This window comes from Fusarium vanettenii, assembly GCF_000151355.1.
Source record: "Fusarium vanettenii 77-13-4 chromosome 11 genomic scaffold NECHAsca_48_chr11_4_0, whole genome shotgun sequence".
Classification (NCBI taxonomy): domain Eukaryota; kingdom Fungi; phylum Ascomycota; class Sordariomycetes; order Hypocreales; family Nectriaceae; genus Fusarium; species Fusarium vanettenii.
In genome coordinates, this window is record NW_003315840.1 from 1,460 (window position 1) to 17,506 (window position 16,047).

At 48.8% G+C, this 16,047-nt stretch overlaps 3 protein-coding genes across 3 annotated transcripts; 1 reads left to right on the top strand and 2 right to left on the bottom strand.

Moving 5' to 3' along the window:
* Positions 1-1,569: 1,569 nt before the first annotated feature.
* On the bottom strand, positions 1,570-2,910 carry NECHADRAFT_86780 (uncharacterized protein; the record flags this gene model as incomplete). Its single annotated transcript, XM_003041268.1, has 4 exons — positions 1,570-1,694; positions 1,750-1,884; positions 1,975-2,523; positions 2,577-2,910. 4 exons carry the CDS (start codon positions 2,908-2,910, stop codon positions 1,570-1,572), a joined length of 1,143 nt encoding a protein of 380 aa, XP_003041314.1.
* Positions 2,911-8,123: 5,213 nt separating this feature from the next.
* Positions 8,124-10,287, bottom strand: NECHADRAFT_52369 (uncharacterized protein; the record flags this gene model as incomplete). Its single annotated transcript, XM_003041269.1, has 5 exons — positions 8,124-8,607; positions 8,664-9,017; positions 9,072-9,406; positions 9,471-9,769; positions 9,828-10,287. Coding segments are annotated over 5 exons (1,932 nt in total), but the record flags the coding sequence as incomplete, so codon positions are not given.
* Positions 10,288-13,122: 2,835 nt separating this feature from the next.
* NECHADRAFT_86783 (uncharacterized protein) lies at positions 13,123-16,031 on the top strand (the record flags this gene model as incomplete). Its single annotated transcript, XM_003041228.1, has 6 exons — positions 13,123-13,654; positions 13,717-15,093; positions 15,150-15,455; positions 15,509-15,780; positions 15,858-15,948; positions 15,985-16,031. 6 exons carry the CDS (start codon positions 13,123-13,125, stop codon positions 16,029-16,031), a joined length of 2,625 nt encoding a protein of 874 aa, XP_003041274.1.
* Positions 16,032-16,047: the final 16 nt, after the last annotated feature.

Genomic DNA, 16,047 nt, shown 5'->3' on the forward strand with positions numbered 1-16,047 from the left:
TATAGAAATATATTAAATAAGAAGCTATTAATATATAATATCTAATATTTTCTAAGGAAATAAACTAAGTATATTAAGTTTATTATTAATAAAAAGTCTTAATATATTATATAATAAGGGAATTATATCTTAGTAATAAATTAAGAAGGTCTTAAAGGTAATTAAAATCTATTAATAGCTTAAGGGCTAAGTATTTATCTAAGGTATAATAAGTATTATATATATATATAAGTATCTTATAATTACTAAGAGGGTATTATAGCATAAGAATATATCTCATAGCATAAGACTTATTCTTAAAGTATAAGATTATCTCTAATTAACTAGGATTAGAGGGTATTTTATAGGGAAGTTTTTAGGTATATAATAGGGATTATATTAAGCTATAATATATATTATTTATCCTTAGGAATAACTATATTATAAGAATAGGTAATTAGGCTTAATAAATTAATAATTAATTCTAAATAAGCTAATATCTTATTATTAAATAAAAGAATTTATAAAGATTACCTTTAAGTAATAACCTAGCTTATTTAAATTACTAAAAGCCTTTTTTATAAATAAGAGCTTAGATTTAAAGTAAATCTAAGGATATAAAGGCATAGGAATTAATATAATAACCTTATTAGCCTTAAATTAATTCTTATATATTATAGATACTAAGATATAGTTATTAAACTATATAATACTTTTAACTAAGTAAGATAATTTTATAGTCTTAGGGTAAAGCTTAATATTAAAATTCTTTATAAATTATTATTACCTTTATTAGTTTTATAGGTATTAATTATTATCTTTTTTATTTAATATTATAATAATAAAACCGCTATTACTCTTAATATAATTAATTAGGTATAAGGCATTAATCTCTTTTAGCTATATACCTACTAAGCCCCTAGTAAGTTCGGTATAAAAGAATTAGAATATTTTAGTTAGTTATATTAGCTTCAGAGATTATTAATAGGCCTTAAACTTACCTTGGCTAGGCTCCCTAGGGCAATATAGACATATTGCCCTCGGCATCTTAATGCAGATTTTGACCCTCGGTTTCCTATTTAATGGGCTCGAAGCTATACTTCTGGGCAAGGGCATATATCTCTGACTGATTGGTGTCGTTGATTGGCTATACCCCATAGAATTCAGCCGCAGAATTCTCCCGTCAGACCGACTATTCTATTTAAATTTCGTGCAGGAAGGACGCCGGTCAGAAAGGATCTTTTGAACAGGGAGAGCAACCAGAGTGGTCAAGGAGAGGGAACAAGTGAATTAGTAAACTTGGTTGACAATGCAATGCCCAGCATCTGAGTAGGTACTTGGTAGAGTTACATGACGGTTTCATATTGGTACGCCTTAATCCTTTCAAGTTGTGAAATCAACCCAAGACAAGCTCGAGACTTGAGATGGCCGAGTCATTACACCCTCAAAGCCAATGGAACTGGGGGGATATCCATCCCCCTGCGCTTCGTGGTCCTTGCTATACCATCATTGGCCCAGTCGTCCTTGTCCAAGATTCTACAGAAAGCCCAAGAGTCAACAACGTTCTTTAAGGGGGGAAGGGGTTAATTCTTACGCCATCAGAGCAAAGTAGGAGAACGCCTCGGCCGTCATTGTGGCCTTTTCAGGTCCGCCGTACTTGCTTCCCGGCTTCTTATCCCAGGTTTTGGCCAAGTTTGAGACATCTTTGAAGCCGTCTGTTGTTGTCAGCTTGTCTGGTGCATTGCTGCACAGGAAAGGGACGCAACTTACAAACTACATCCTCCACTAGGCCCTGTTCCTTCCTTTCATCCTTAGAGATCTTCCTCTTGCTGTATACGCGGTCACGGTCCAATGTCTTCTTATAGCAGAGCTCATTCTCGCTACTGATAGCTTGTTGGTCAATAACTTGGCAGGCAAGGACTCGGGTTAGCAAGCTTGGTCAGAGAGAGAGATAGATAGGCAGAACAGCCATGGCAAGAAGACAGAAGTACTCACGCTCTCTGACAAACTTGGTGTCGGGCCCCGTGTTTTCGGACCCGTACCAGTGGGCAAACTCGTGCACGAGCGTGACGGCAAGGTTGGGGTTGAATGAGGTTATCTTGGTCGTGCCTCTCGTAGTGGTGGCACCCACGGGCGAGGGCGCATCCTTGATCTTGGCTTCGACAAAGTTCGATTCGCAGATATGGATCAGGTCGAGTCTGTGATGAGTTACGGCGGCTCCGCCCCCGGCGCAAGTCGCGCTTGGGGGGAGGTTCTCCTTGGTCTTTCTCCAAGCGATTCGCTGCTTGTAGTACCATGCTCCCGCGTAGCCGTCTTCCTCGAACTTTTTGGCGTGTCGCTTCTTCATCTTGTTGGCTTCCTCCTTCTGCTCCTTGGCTGCCTCGTCGTCATTGGGGTCCGACATGTCTGGAGCGGTTGGGTCTTTGTCTTCGGGGCCTAGCCAGACCCAGACGTTGTCTTTGCATATTATGAGGGGATTATAATATCCAAACTTAACGTTTACGTCTGGCCCTTGTAGTCCTGGAACCATCCTGTCAAATGTGTCTGTGAGAGTGGCCATTAGTTGGATGATGCAAAAAGGGTGGAATCGGACCTACAGAAGACGGACTCCCAGTACTGGTCGCTCTTGGACTCGGCTGTGGTTTTGGCCATGAATCCAAAGCATCGACCCATAGCCCTCGCAATGCGGACCTGGTTCTTGTGTTTGTCGTTATTCTTCTTCATCTCAAATTCGCCCAGGGCGTCATTGAGGTCCGTTTGGGCCTTTTCCGCCATCGCCAAGGCATCTTCGATGGCTTTTGTGACTTCCGCTTTGTACGGTTCGCAGGTTTGGTCAAACGTCCAACCACCGATTTTAAAGTCTTGGTTCTGGGCCCTGCCGAGGGCAGCCAAGAACCCGACCAGAAGCCAGGCTAGCTGGACGGTGCGCATGGCAAGGAGTGATGGGGTATGAGTGGAAAAGAATGATTGTGTATAGGTAGAGAGGTAAAGACTGAAGGAACGAATGTTGGTTGAAGAGAAGACAAAGTGAACATGGCCGGAGCAGGATGAGAGGTCCAAGTCCAACGAGTGTTTATATTGTGACCATGCTCACGGGCCCTACTACATTAAATCGTATAGAGTCCATGGATGAGCACTCTAGACGTGTAGAATGTGAGCCGGGGATCATTCAGCCCCGGGCCCCGCATTTTCGTATACCAGATTATCTCCATGTTCCTTGTAGAATTACAAGGGGGACGTGTGGAGCAGCTCGCCTAGACGTCTAGATCGTGAGATGGCAATCCACTGGGCGATCCCATCAGGCGATCTAGGCTCACACCCTGGACACGAGATTGATGCTGCGTGGTGATCCGTGGTGGTAAATCGAGTTTCTTTTGCTTGCAGCAACTGCAAGGGCAAGGGCATGAAACACCATCATCTATCACCACATGCAGCCTCTCGTATTTTTTTGATTTCGCTGACATGAGACTGCCCACTTTGACGCAAACTTGAGGGACTTTGCAAGTGATTATAATCTTGGAAATGTAGGATTTCACCAAGTAGACCTGCGCCTTGACCCTTCACATGACATGTGATCCCAGGAAGCCAACTCCTTTTCATCGGTGAACAATAACGCAGAGCCTAGTGCTGCCATTGGGAACTTTTCAAGCGTAGTCAATTGTAATTACATGTTCCTGGCTGTCCATGGCGGATAACACGGCATGCGTTTATAGGTCCGTTTCCGTTTCATCAAACTGCACATCGTGACAAACAAAGTCTGAAGACATGTGAGACATTTACCTAATTCATCTGAGTCAGCACCCCGCCATAAAAAGATCTAGAGCTTAGAGATTCTTGCCCTCTAACTCCAAGTAATTATAACTAGGTAAGTAAGGTACCGGTTATAGAAGTTGAGCTGCCTGCTGTCACCGTCCGGTATGTTTGCAAGTAGGTATCATCAGTTGATTCTACTGATACCAGTGAAAGGGATATCCCGGGCATCAATTGACAGAGAGTTTTCAGCGAGTGATTCACGAACGTCCAAAATAGAAAGAGGCTGAAACCAAATACAGGGATATCACATGTCGGCGGGAGCAGCCGCAGAACGCATGTCAAGGTCGTGTGCTCGTCCCCGCAAATTCATTTAAAATTAATCGACTCAAGTTGAAACATGGAGTGGAACCATCCATCAACCATCAACGCGTGACGACGGGCCCAAATTCTCAACTTAATATGGAACAAGGGCCCGTAAATGCAGGCATCGCCCCAGGAGTTACTCGCTCAATCTGGTTAATTAGTTGAAACAAATTTAAATTTTCAGATGTTTCTGTACAGGAGCAGATCCTTCGATCAGGCATCTGGCACATGCTCATAAACAGACCCTCGGCTGTAACCTGAGTCGTCGACATGGACTAGGATTGATAGTAGCTAGACGAGAGTTGCTTAATGAGAGTTGCGGGAATAGCCGATTCAACTTTGGCCTTGTCGATCAAGTCTTCGAGTATCATTTGCGGCATACAGAAACCTATATTACCGCTGATGTGTTATTCAGAACTTCACTTACCCTCCAGCCCATCGCCCCTTCATCTTCCGGCTCCCGCTCCCTCCCTCGTTAGACACCTTCACTTTTCATCTTTTACCATTCATTGCTTCCCAACTACAAACACTCTTTCACGATGCCTGCACCGTGGAAGCTTGGCTTCCTGGCGCTTTCACTGCTGTCGCCTCTGTGTGCTACAGTTGAGAGCACCATTGTCAATCCTTACCCAGAGGTTCCTGATGTCTCAATCCAGACTACCACCTCGAGAGCGGCTTGCAGACCTCGTGGCTTAGACCACACTACACTCCCTATCCCGACCACCTCGTCTGTTGTGACTGGCATCCCAGAAGAAACTCCGGGTGAGGAATCAACAGACTCCGCTGCTTCAGCTGAGACTTCAGCTGTTCCTGAGAACCCAGACAAGACCACTGGGGCTTCTTCTAGCCACAGAGGTCCTCCAGGTGCTGGAAACGCGGAGGAAACCTCAGCTGAAGCCTCCTTTGACTCTTCTGCTGCCGCTGAGCAGACCTCAATTCCTCCTGAAGACGCAGAGGGCACGGGAACAGAGACTGCCAATCCTGCAGACAGTACCGCGGTGGAGTCTTTCGAATCCTCGGCGGCTTCTGAGGAGACAATGGTTGCCCCCCCTGAGCCTGGAGAGACGACAGAAGATGCCTCTAATGGGACAAACACTGAAGGCCCTGAAACCCCAGTCGAAACCTCCCAGCCCGTGTCTTTCGAGTCTGGCTCGGATCCTGTTGCCACCTCGGCTGAATCTCAGGAACCAGGCGAGACTGATACGGCAACTGATAGTCCCCCTGACACATCAGTTCCAACTGGAAACGCAGAAGACACTGCTACGAGCCCAGAGGTTCCTAGCACCACATCCGAAGAAGCATCTTTTGGTTCTTCTGCGGCCCCAGTAGAAACCTCGGCAGGCACTGAGGAACCGGGTGAGACTTCGGTCAACACGGAAAATCCTGAAAATACAGAGACACAGGACCCAAGCGACCCGACTGATACCGTGGTAAACCCCGAAAACCCCACAGACACGGCAGCAAGTACTCAAGACCCGACTGAGACTGGAGTCGAGACTGAGATCCCGACAGACACTGGTCTAAACTCCCAGGACCCCACCGACACCAACTTAGCTACTGAGCAGCCACCAGAGACTTCAGAAGCAACTGCCGAGCCACCAAACACCTCAGAGGCCACTGACAACCCCGTGGAAACCTCAGCAGCCACCGAGGAGCCGACGGAGACCCCACAGCCCACCGAAGAGCCGACTATCACATCGGAGGCTACCCAAGATCCTCCAGAGACACCCGGCGATCAAACCACTTCTTATGAGCCAGAGACCACCCAAGACATTCCAGACACGACAGCGGGAGAGCCAGAGACTTCACCAGTTACTGAGGTTCCGGAAAAGACGACAAGACCTCCCAAGGAATCGTCAGATGACTGGCAAGTCCCTACGCTCACTCCTGAACCTACAGAACCTGCGGAAACCGAAACCGCTGTAACAGGCACTGATGGCGTTGTCGTCACGTACACGGCGACAAAGGATCCCAAAGAAACTGACCTTACCGAGAAAAAGACAACTACTGATGATGATGGCTTCGTTATTATCATCTGGCCTGGAGGCTGGAAATGGGTCCCCAAAGGAGGCCATGGTCCCACAAACCGTCCCCCAGCTCCAACAAAGGAGCCGAAACACAATGACGACGACGACGACGACGATGATGATGATGATGATAAGCCTTCTTCTGCAACGCCGACGCCAACGTCATATGATTCTACTACCACTCCGACGGAAACCTCATACGATTCTTCTACCACTTCGGTGGAAACCTCATACGATTCTTCTACCACTTCGGTGGAAACCTCATATGACTCTTCTACCACTCCGACGGAAACATCAACTGGATGCTCTGCTACAGAGGCGCCCGAGTGCACCATTACTATTTCATATACCTGGATGGGAGACGATTACTCTTCAACTACGCTTGGGGAATGTCCAGCAACGTCTGGCTGCGTTACAGGCGAGCAGAGCACCACAACTACCTATGTCGCTGAGACCCTGCCAGTGGATGAGGAGTTTGAGCCTCCTGAGGAAATTGATGATTCCAACGATTCTGAGGACGCCGATGAGGAAACTAATGATTGGTTTGAAGACTGGTTTGATGAAAACGGTTTCGGTCTTGGATCGAATGTCCTTTCCCCTGAGTGTGATGGCGAGCGAATTGGGGTTGATTATGAATGTTTCCTGGGGCTCTTCCCAACCTTCTGCACCGAGGTGAACGAGAACCCGAAGGAAGAGCTCTCCCGGGACTTGACGAGCAGTGATAAGTTCGGAGGTGAAGAGAAGCGTGGCCTGCTTTCCTCGTGGCTAACCAGACGAGAAGAAAAGTGCGAGGGCTATACCTATACCTTCGAGTGGTCGGGAGAGGACGGCGATAACGAGTGTGACGATACCTGTCTCGGCGCTTTCGGTCAAATCGCTGCTATGTGCGCAGTTCCCGGAGATGATGGCATCTACGCCGAGGGTCAAGTTGACGTGGGATGCGGCAAATACAACTACAAGGTCTCAGAGAACTCGATGCCAACCACGACTCAGACAGAAGAGGAGCCAACCCAGACGACTACGCCTCTAGAATCTCAGGCCCCGGTCTGCAATGACGTGGCGGATTTCAAAGGTCACGCCGACATTTCGTGGGAAAAGGTCCAGGACACTGCCCTGAAGGTTTGTGCAAGACACCCGCTTGACGGGGGTGAGTACACAGACGATGAGTCCAAGAAGCTGGGCATATGGGATGAAATCGAAAAGAAGGGCGGCGTACAGTTTAGATACTCGATTTACTGGATCGAGGGCTGTATCCTCGAAGGCGACAACACACAGAGTCCATACCAGCCCATGGGACTGGGGAACGGTCATCCATGCGTTACGACCTTTATGGACATGTGGTACGGCTGTAAGTTGCTCCCCAACCTTGAACGCCTGTTTACGGATTTCGTCGATACTGACCATTAATAGGTAACAACAACGAGGGGGTGGGAGGTTACATGGATGTTGGCTGTATTAGATATAGAGTTGATGCTGGAGTATAAGCGACGCCGAGATGTGCAGCCGGCGAGGATTGGAAATTTGGTGATCGAGACCAGAGCCGCAAGTCAAGGACAATGCTCTTCTAGACTACCTACCTAGTATACAACGTCATTTCAAGTTCTGACTGTCCCTCAACGTAGGGGTTGTTACTTGAAGTAACATTGTTTAGCCTGTGAAATAGTTCTTTTATACTGGCTCTTTTGGCATTGGTGGAACTAAGCTGTTTTAGCTATTTAGCCATCGTACTATTAATAGCGTTCTAATATAATTCCATATACTAAAAAAAAAGAAAGGGCAGATAGTTTATAAAAGCTTAGATAGTGTCCTTAAAAGAATAACCGGTAAATTAATAGCCTAGCCCTTAATAAGTTTATTAAGCTTAAAGATCAAAAGGTATTTTTATACCAGGTAGGTAATATTAGAATAAGCGGACTATTTACTCTCGGACTTACAGTTCCTGATCTCTTCTAGATAACGCCGCTCATACCAGAACAATCCTCGATAATTCCGAAATACTCCCTACATCGTTCCGGACGACGGTGGCGGCATCCATCCCATCGGGTCAATCTGCCCAAGATCCTCCTCCAGTAAGCCAAACATGCTTCGGCTACCCAGAAACCAATCTTCCATTTGCGTCGTTGGACCACTTCCAAGACCAGGTGGCATAAGAACACCGCCTGTAGTGGGTGGGACGGCTTGGGGCATGGACTGACCCTCCATCGGCATGAAACCTAGCTGACTGAGATACGCATCCAACTGGTTTCCCATCGGGACATCGTTCTGGTCATCCCGACGCTGTGACTTGGCCTCCACGTATACCATGGCCACGTCCCGGAAGACCTGAAAGATTCGACACAGCTTCTCGGCTGTCTCTGACGCGTCGCGTAGGAGATCTAGTGATGCTACGAATTCTTGAAGCATACCAAGGTCATCTCCAGATAGTGTCTCCACAATGTGACAGAACAGGACAAAGAAGGGCGCAAAGGGAGCCAACATCAGATTTCTAGTTGTTTTGGGTCAGTTTATTCTTCCAGAGGGGCACAACAAGTTGAATCTCACCTGTGAACATATATCGCCTTCATATAAGCCCCATACTTCAACGAGGCGACGGTTTCTTTGTGCCTTCTCATGGTTTGGCGTGCAGTTTCCAAACACTCGTTGGAAAATCTGCTAGGAGAGCCGGGAGGAGCTGGAATAGCTCGGTAGACAAGTGTCAGCGTTGCGAGAAATTGGACTTCATCACCTTGGACAAAGACATCAACAAGCTCCGACGAGTTGATCCGCTTTAGGTAAGCAAACGCCTCCTCTTGGACCTTCTTTCCCTCTGCGCCAAGTCTTCTGCACTCAACAGCTAGTTCCTCTGCGCGACGACCCAGTTCTGAGGGGTGAACGGCCAGGGCAGCTGGGCTGTACCTGTAGCCGGCATTAGCTGTTGCTCTCCCATCACGAGAGGAGGAAGGCACCTACAGTTGTGTGTATATATGACCCTGGAGAGTAGCCCTCTCGAGCCAAAACCTTGGCACGGTTGGCTTTTCAAGAAGAGGGAATCCAGAGAAATCGAACTCGCGGGGAATAGTTATGTCGCGATCGTCGATGACGGAAGCGCGGCCCATTCGCAGACTCAGCCCCCGGTCCCAGCAGTACACCTGCCAAAAGATGATGCCTTTGATTTGCTTTGTTCGAGCTGACTCGGTACCGGCAACATCGGCGCGGTGAAAGCCGCCAGTTTGGCAGAGCTGGGCAGCAATGGAATTGAGATGCCAGGCGACAGAGGGGCGCGTGACGTCGATGGCATATTGGGTCTGGTAACCGGTTAGTCTACCTACATATCATCATGACTGTAAGTAACAAAGGAGGAAAACTAACTCCCAGTAGGAGAGCCTGGACATTCTCGATCCTGGCGGACAGAAACATGGGTAGGTTGGCTAGGTAGGTCTCCAGATTGGCTCGGGCCATCTTGGCGTACCCCTGATACTTGTCTCGCTTTTCGACATCATCCGATAGACAGCACTCTTCCATGAAAAGGTCATATAGGCCTGCGTTGACGATGGCGAATACAGCCTGAGGAAAGTCCTCTGTGGGGAAGTATATCATCCGGCACAGGCTAGAAAAGTCCTCAACGCCGACGAGGGTCATTCCGAATGCGAAGAAGCTCGCTGTTCCGCCTGTTTCCATGTGAATCGCAGTTCTATCACTTTATGAATGGCCTTGGAGGCTGCCTACTATTAAGTGCTTTGAGCAGTGGAACCACGACTTCTATCGGCGGCATGGGTAACTTGGATAACCCGCCCGGAGGGAGTGGTAGTTGGCGCGGGAACCTAGGTCCCGTGCTGATGGAGCGGCTCCCCTGGAGCTGTACAAGTTGACGGAGATTGGTAACGGCTGCATCTACGCTAGGGTGGGCGTCGTGGAGAGATGTGCGGTGTACAGCATGGGCGAGGAACTCGCTTGCAATGGCGGTTTGGGAGATGAGGCCCGAGTCGCCACCGTCTGCTGTCTCTTCATCGCCCGAGTCAAAGTCTCCCATTGAGGTGACGGTGCCACTGTCCGGGACGTCCGGGGAGGGAACATAAACTTGCTGCCGTGCCGGCTCACCCGGGCCAACATCTCTAGCGACGAGAGTCTTGAGTAGGTGCTCTATGTTGGCGAGTCGGGACTCGAGCTGATCAATCTTTCGTTCACTGTGGTGGTCAGAACGGCTATACTACCTCGTTGATTCGAGGCGGTCGTGAGTAGGCGAGCACGTACTACTGAGATGAGATGAGAACACGTTGACGGGCTTCCTTTGGCCGTTGGCCAATGCCCGTTGACGTACAAGCTCGGTTGGCTACGCGACAATTGGAACAAGGCCAGTCTTTATCGCATCGGACCTACATAGCCGACGATGAGAAGTGCGGTTAGCCATGCGCCGTGTTGGTCGCCATTACTCAGATATCCAATCTCAGCCTCACCTTGCGCATACGGCACTGGTCGCACTATCCAGGCCAAGTTAGCCGCACCCTGCTCCGCGTCCCCGATGGTAGATACGCACAGCTCTTTTGTTGGGGTCGTCAATACCCCCGGGTGCTGAGCCGCCGGGCATACCCGCGCCCACATTCTGGGGGCTGCTCTGCATCTGTATAAAACCCAAGCGACGGTTAACTTAGGTAACGCAATTGATGAAACGGACTGAGCAAGTCTGTCGTGGATCGACGATGCGTCTGGTTCTGGGGCGCGGCATTTACCCAAGTGGAGACCACGGTAGACAGATGCAAGCTAACACAAATTGGGCAACATCTGCCGAATCGCCAGCGGAATTTGTATTAACAGAGGGAGAAGGTATTTCTCAAGATGAGGTTGGGAGCGTCTTTATCAATGAATCTCTCTAATTGAATCATTTGCCGACTCGTGGCCTTTTAGCACGTCTTACGGAGCGCCGGACTTGTTATCTTTCGCCTCTCCGTGTTCACGTGATCTGACCGCGTATCCCTTGCTCGCTGTGGATTCTTTTCGTAGCTCCTATTCGCTGAGCCGCAAATTAACGCGGCGGAAGGTTTAGCCTGCCAAGGAGCTTTTGCGACCACACCACGTATGAGATGTCGAGGCTCTGAGTGCTGCCTGATCTGCCACCCTATAGTTATGGGAAAATGGACAACATTTGGCCTCATATCTACATGCCTGACAACCTCCTGAGCAAGATTAGTCTCCGTAGAGTAAGTAAAAGCTCGTAGAAGAAAAGTTCTCCCTTTATTACAGATATATATACTCACATAAGGTCAAAGTAGTTTCTCTTGTCAATTTAAAGCAGATTTAGGTAAATTATGGCACAATGCCGTCCTAGCTATTCCACGATTTATCAAGAACAATATTGCTTTCACTTTTCTCAGAGAATATTCACTACAGCTATTTTAAGATCGACGTTCAAATTGTTGAAAGATATTTTATTTGGTCGAGCCTGCGGTTTACCGCTTTGCATTAAGGTATTACGGGACGGAGAGCAGAGATTATAGGGCTTGAGCAATGAGATTACAAGTCAAGGACATTGAGATGGAAAGAAACAGCTCGTATCAAGATAGAAAACGGTAGGCGGCCTCATCCCTGATCTATCTGCATGCCCATTCTATCTTGCTTTCTGTCACACTGTATGTAGCCCGTTGCCGATATATGCACCTGCAAAAAGCCCCTGGTTGAACCGAAGGACCTTCAAGTGCGCAAAGCTATAAAATAGCCCAGAATGTCAAAAACCAACCCGACAACAGTAGCGGTGGTTTGTATGGCCGTCGTGATAAGGACAAACCACAAAAGACCAAGTTTCTCGTTATGCCGTAACGACTCGAGCATGTTTATCGGACCTGAAGGCGAGTAAAAATCTTCTGCAGGTGGTGTTAACACTTATTAGCTAAGGTCAAGTTATGCTGACATACCGTTGAAAAGTTGTTGCGTGGAGTAGCGAAAGAGCAGTTGGTGCTGGGAAGTGTGAAGATGACTTGAAGATGAACAGATGGAAAGAAAACAATCATATTTAAATGGCCCATCCTATGAATCTACTGTGATCTCGGTGCATCTAATCTCAGGTTTGAATCCAGCATCGGATTTCCTCTGTACTGGCTGCAGGATATGTGCGGTAAACTCCCATTGGTTCCTCTTTGCTTTGAGCGCTGGGCTCACTCACTGTCACCAATGGGAGTTTTGCGCAGTTCTTCTCCGATGGGATTAATTTGCCACATGCTGCAAGTGTCTTTGGTCGGCCAGCGGGGGACAAAAAACACCGAACTCGCAGATACAGTCCTATGGTTGGGCCAGGTTCGGTGTTTTTTGTCCCCCGCTAGATCGGGCACCTCCCTGTCTCAGTCGCAATCCGTCCATCCCTGCATGTGGCTTAAAACCAGGCTGTGTCGTCTACTGTGCAGTACCTTTGCCGATGGCAAAGGGGTGGTGCGTGATTTAGGGCTTGCGAAAATAAACTAAAAGACCCTTATTTGCGCGCCCATTGAGCTTGTCCAGAAACAATCCTGTCCCCAAGGGTTGATATTATTCCGTGTTAATAGCAGCTGGGAGGCATTGTTTCAACGTGTCAGGGGGTTGAAAATAACAATTGCAAGCCATGCAAGCTGTCGATCACCAAAGCAGGGGAAGCCAAGTGCGCGGCAACATAATTGGCCAGTTAGCCAGGGCCTTCCACGAATCATTCCTCGCCGCACTTGACTGCGCTGCTCACGGGCGTGCGGGAGCGGATGTCGCCACGTCATTCCGACTGTCATCGATGCGGAGGAAACTCATTGGTCGTTGCAGTGGAGGTTGAAAATCAGGGGTGCAAAATGCCACCCCTGTGTTCCTAATTTATAAGCCTGGGCTTCCCCAGTGTCGTTTCATCGCCATTGTTCTTGAACACCAAATCTGATCGGGCTGCCATTCGGCGGGGGGTTGTCATGGCTCCCCAATGCCCGCGGACCTTTCAGCGGATACGTGCAAGGTCACCCGCTGAATTGTCTCAATACAAACGACTGAGCCGATGCCCGCGAAAGCTTGCAACGAAGAAATGCGACACCTGTCGGCAAGCCAAGCAAAAGGTTTGTTCTATCAAGACACCGAGGAGTACATGCTCATCAGTCGTATACAACAGTGTGTACCGGACAGACATGGGTGTCAGAGATGCTCTGAGAGAAAGTTAGGTTGCCCAGGCCTGACAAAAGCGAAGCGCACCAAGTCCCGATCACCCGTCTTGATTGAGCCCTCGCCGTTCTCGACCGCTACGACTTCTTCTGTTGCCGGAACACCCCTCGAAGCTCCATCATCTGCCCCTGGCGACCTGCCGGCCCCAGAAACAGCATTCAATCTGCAACCGGGTTATCAATGGAGCAGCATTTGGGGTCCGGTGACTCCAGAATGGACCCAGGGCTTCCCTTCAGACAGGCATGGATCGCCCTGGATGTTCATACCCGAGGCTATCCCAGGAACATCAACACGCGAGCCGTCTGTTCGGGGACCAGACAGTGGAGGACCCGATGCTTGGGATGAGCTTCAAGGTCTTGAGATTGGGCTGGACTTTCTGGATGAGTTAGAAGACGAAGGTAAGCTATCAATATGGATTACCATCCTTGGATAAGTAAGCATAAGCTAACTTACCTTTCAGATGAAGCCATCAACGATGGCGAGAAGACCATCGGCGCTGAGGAGGAAGTATTGATCCCGGTTGTCATTAGGCAGGCCCTGGATGATCTCCGGGCCCGCGCGACTGAAAGCGACAACGAGGAAACCATCGACGATAACGAGAAGGTCATCAGCGCTGATAAGAAGGCCTGGAATCTAGTCAACAAATTGCAATTTTGGGAGAGTCTCCGGGCTTGCGGCGCTACGTACGAACCGATGACGCGCTTTTTCACCATCTACCTGCTTGGATTACAACCAACCACATGGGGCAATGTGGATTGCCCAGTGTGCATGTGGAGTTTCACCAGCGAGTTCGATCTTGATTATGCCTGGGACCATTTTCGAAGCTGCTGGTCTACGCATGCAATGGGGCTCAAAGGATCAAATTATCGGGAATCCACCCATTGTCTCCTCTCGGAACTCCCCATCGTGGCTCGTTGTGCCCCCCTCTTGGATCGTTGTGAGCGAAATCTCCCCGCGTGGGAAGGGTTGAAGAAAATTGAGCCACCTGAAATCATCGACAAACTGCGAACACAATGTTCAGACAGGCGTGAGCACAGGCGTGAGCAATTTCGGATTGCTGCACAGGCGCAACTTCCGAGTCCTATCGTCTTCCTTACACAGCTGAGGCCATTTTGTGATGGTCAACTGACCTGCATTGGTCCAAAGTGTAAGGGGACTCGATTTTTTGATGCATCTTGGGATCACCTCAAGTCGCACTATGAAGGCTATCATGCAGATTACCTTCTGCAAGATGAAGACATCAGAGGCGTGGTGAATATCGATATTCACCTTGCCCGCCAGAAAAGAGACTTCAAACGGCTGTTCGCCAAAGCCCAAATTTGCCGTGAAGAATGGGCTTCAATGGACGACGACAAAAGGAAGACGGAATATCTACATTGCACGTATTCCCTAGAGTGTGAGTGCTCAGCGCATCGCCGACTGCCGACGATGCCACAATTCAACGTCCTCAAGGACCTGAATGGCGCTTTCAGGTCGCGATATCAGCAATTTTGCCAACATGCAGCAAAGTCTGATTCTAAAGATATGACTGCATTCATGGGGGAACTACGGCTGAAGTGTCCGAGACCCAGAGACCTACGCCGGCTGGGAACTCGGATATTCAAGCAGGTCATACAGGGAACTTCTCCAACCACCTTATTGGAGATATTCGCATTCATTAGTCTGTCCCAAGCCATGGCTAATGTTATGAGTCGTCGTAACATTCACATTGACTTGAATCCTGGAACAATCGATTACCTTTCCTGGAGGACTCTCATTGAAGACGAGGCGAGCCAGCGTCTCTATGATGAAATACTGATTGCGTGGTTTCATCCTCGCTGGAAGGACGAGCTCCATTGTATGTCTCTCAGCCTTTCGTGAGAAACTAATTGGCAGAAGCTGAACATTCCCTAGATGACCGGAGCCACCAAACCCCTCTTTCGGTGCAGGAAGAGATGAAGAGATTTGTTCTCCAACTGATGAAGGCCAAACAAACCAATGGGGCGTTCAAGTTTTCGGCATTCCTAAGGCTCAACCCCTTCTCCCAGAAACAAGCACCTCAAGAGTCGAGTTTTGCATTGCTGGATGGCGATTGCGAGCCCTCCGATTCTCCGGCCGACACTCACCCGAACAAAGAAGAGAATGATGATCCAGGAGGGAGCGATACTGAGGCGCTGATAAATACCGTCATATTCGTCCGAGTCTGGCTGTTCATGATATGTGAGTTGATGGCCTCTCCACCTGGGTACGGTATGCATGCTAACTCCTCATAGTCATCGCTGCACTTGGCGTCGCGCTATTGTACTTGAGTAATCCAGAACAACGCTGCCACATACGCAGCGCAGCGGATGAAGAACACGTGGTGTCTGTCTATGATATCGTGCTGGTGATTGAGACGCTCAAGAACAGGATTCTAAACCACCTTCGCCAAGACCGTGAGACCCCAATACCGGACGAAATTGTCACAACCGCAGAGGAGGCGTTGGACGGAGGGTATATTTGGTCCGTGACGGATTTCCACATTCATTTGCAAAAGGCGGTGCTGGTAAGTGTACATACTCGTTTTCTCGCATTACACCCATCAATTGCTTAGAGTCCGCTGACCGAGTCTTGTTCTGGTAGAACCATGTCGAGGAACCTGGCCTACGCTCCCTGCTGGGCACCGAGATAACAACGTTGTGCAGGGACGCTTTCAACTCGATCCAGTCAATCTGTGAGAATCATGGTGGTGAATGTATGTTTGCGACAGTTCCAGGGTGGTCTCCTAGCATTTTCCCGAGTCACGTTGGGGTGTAGGGTTAAATTCTGTTTC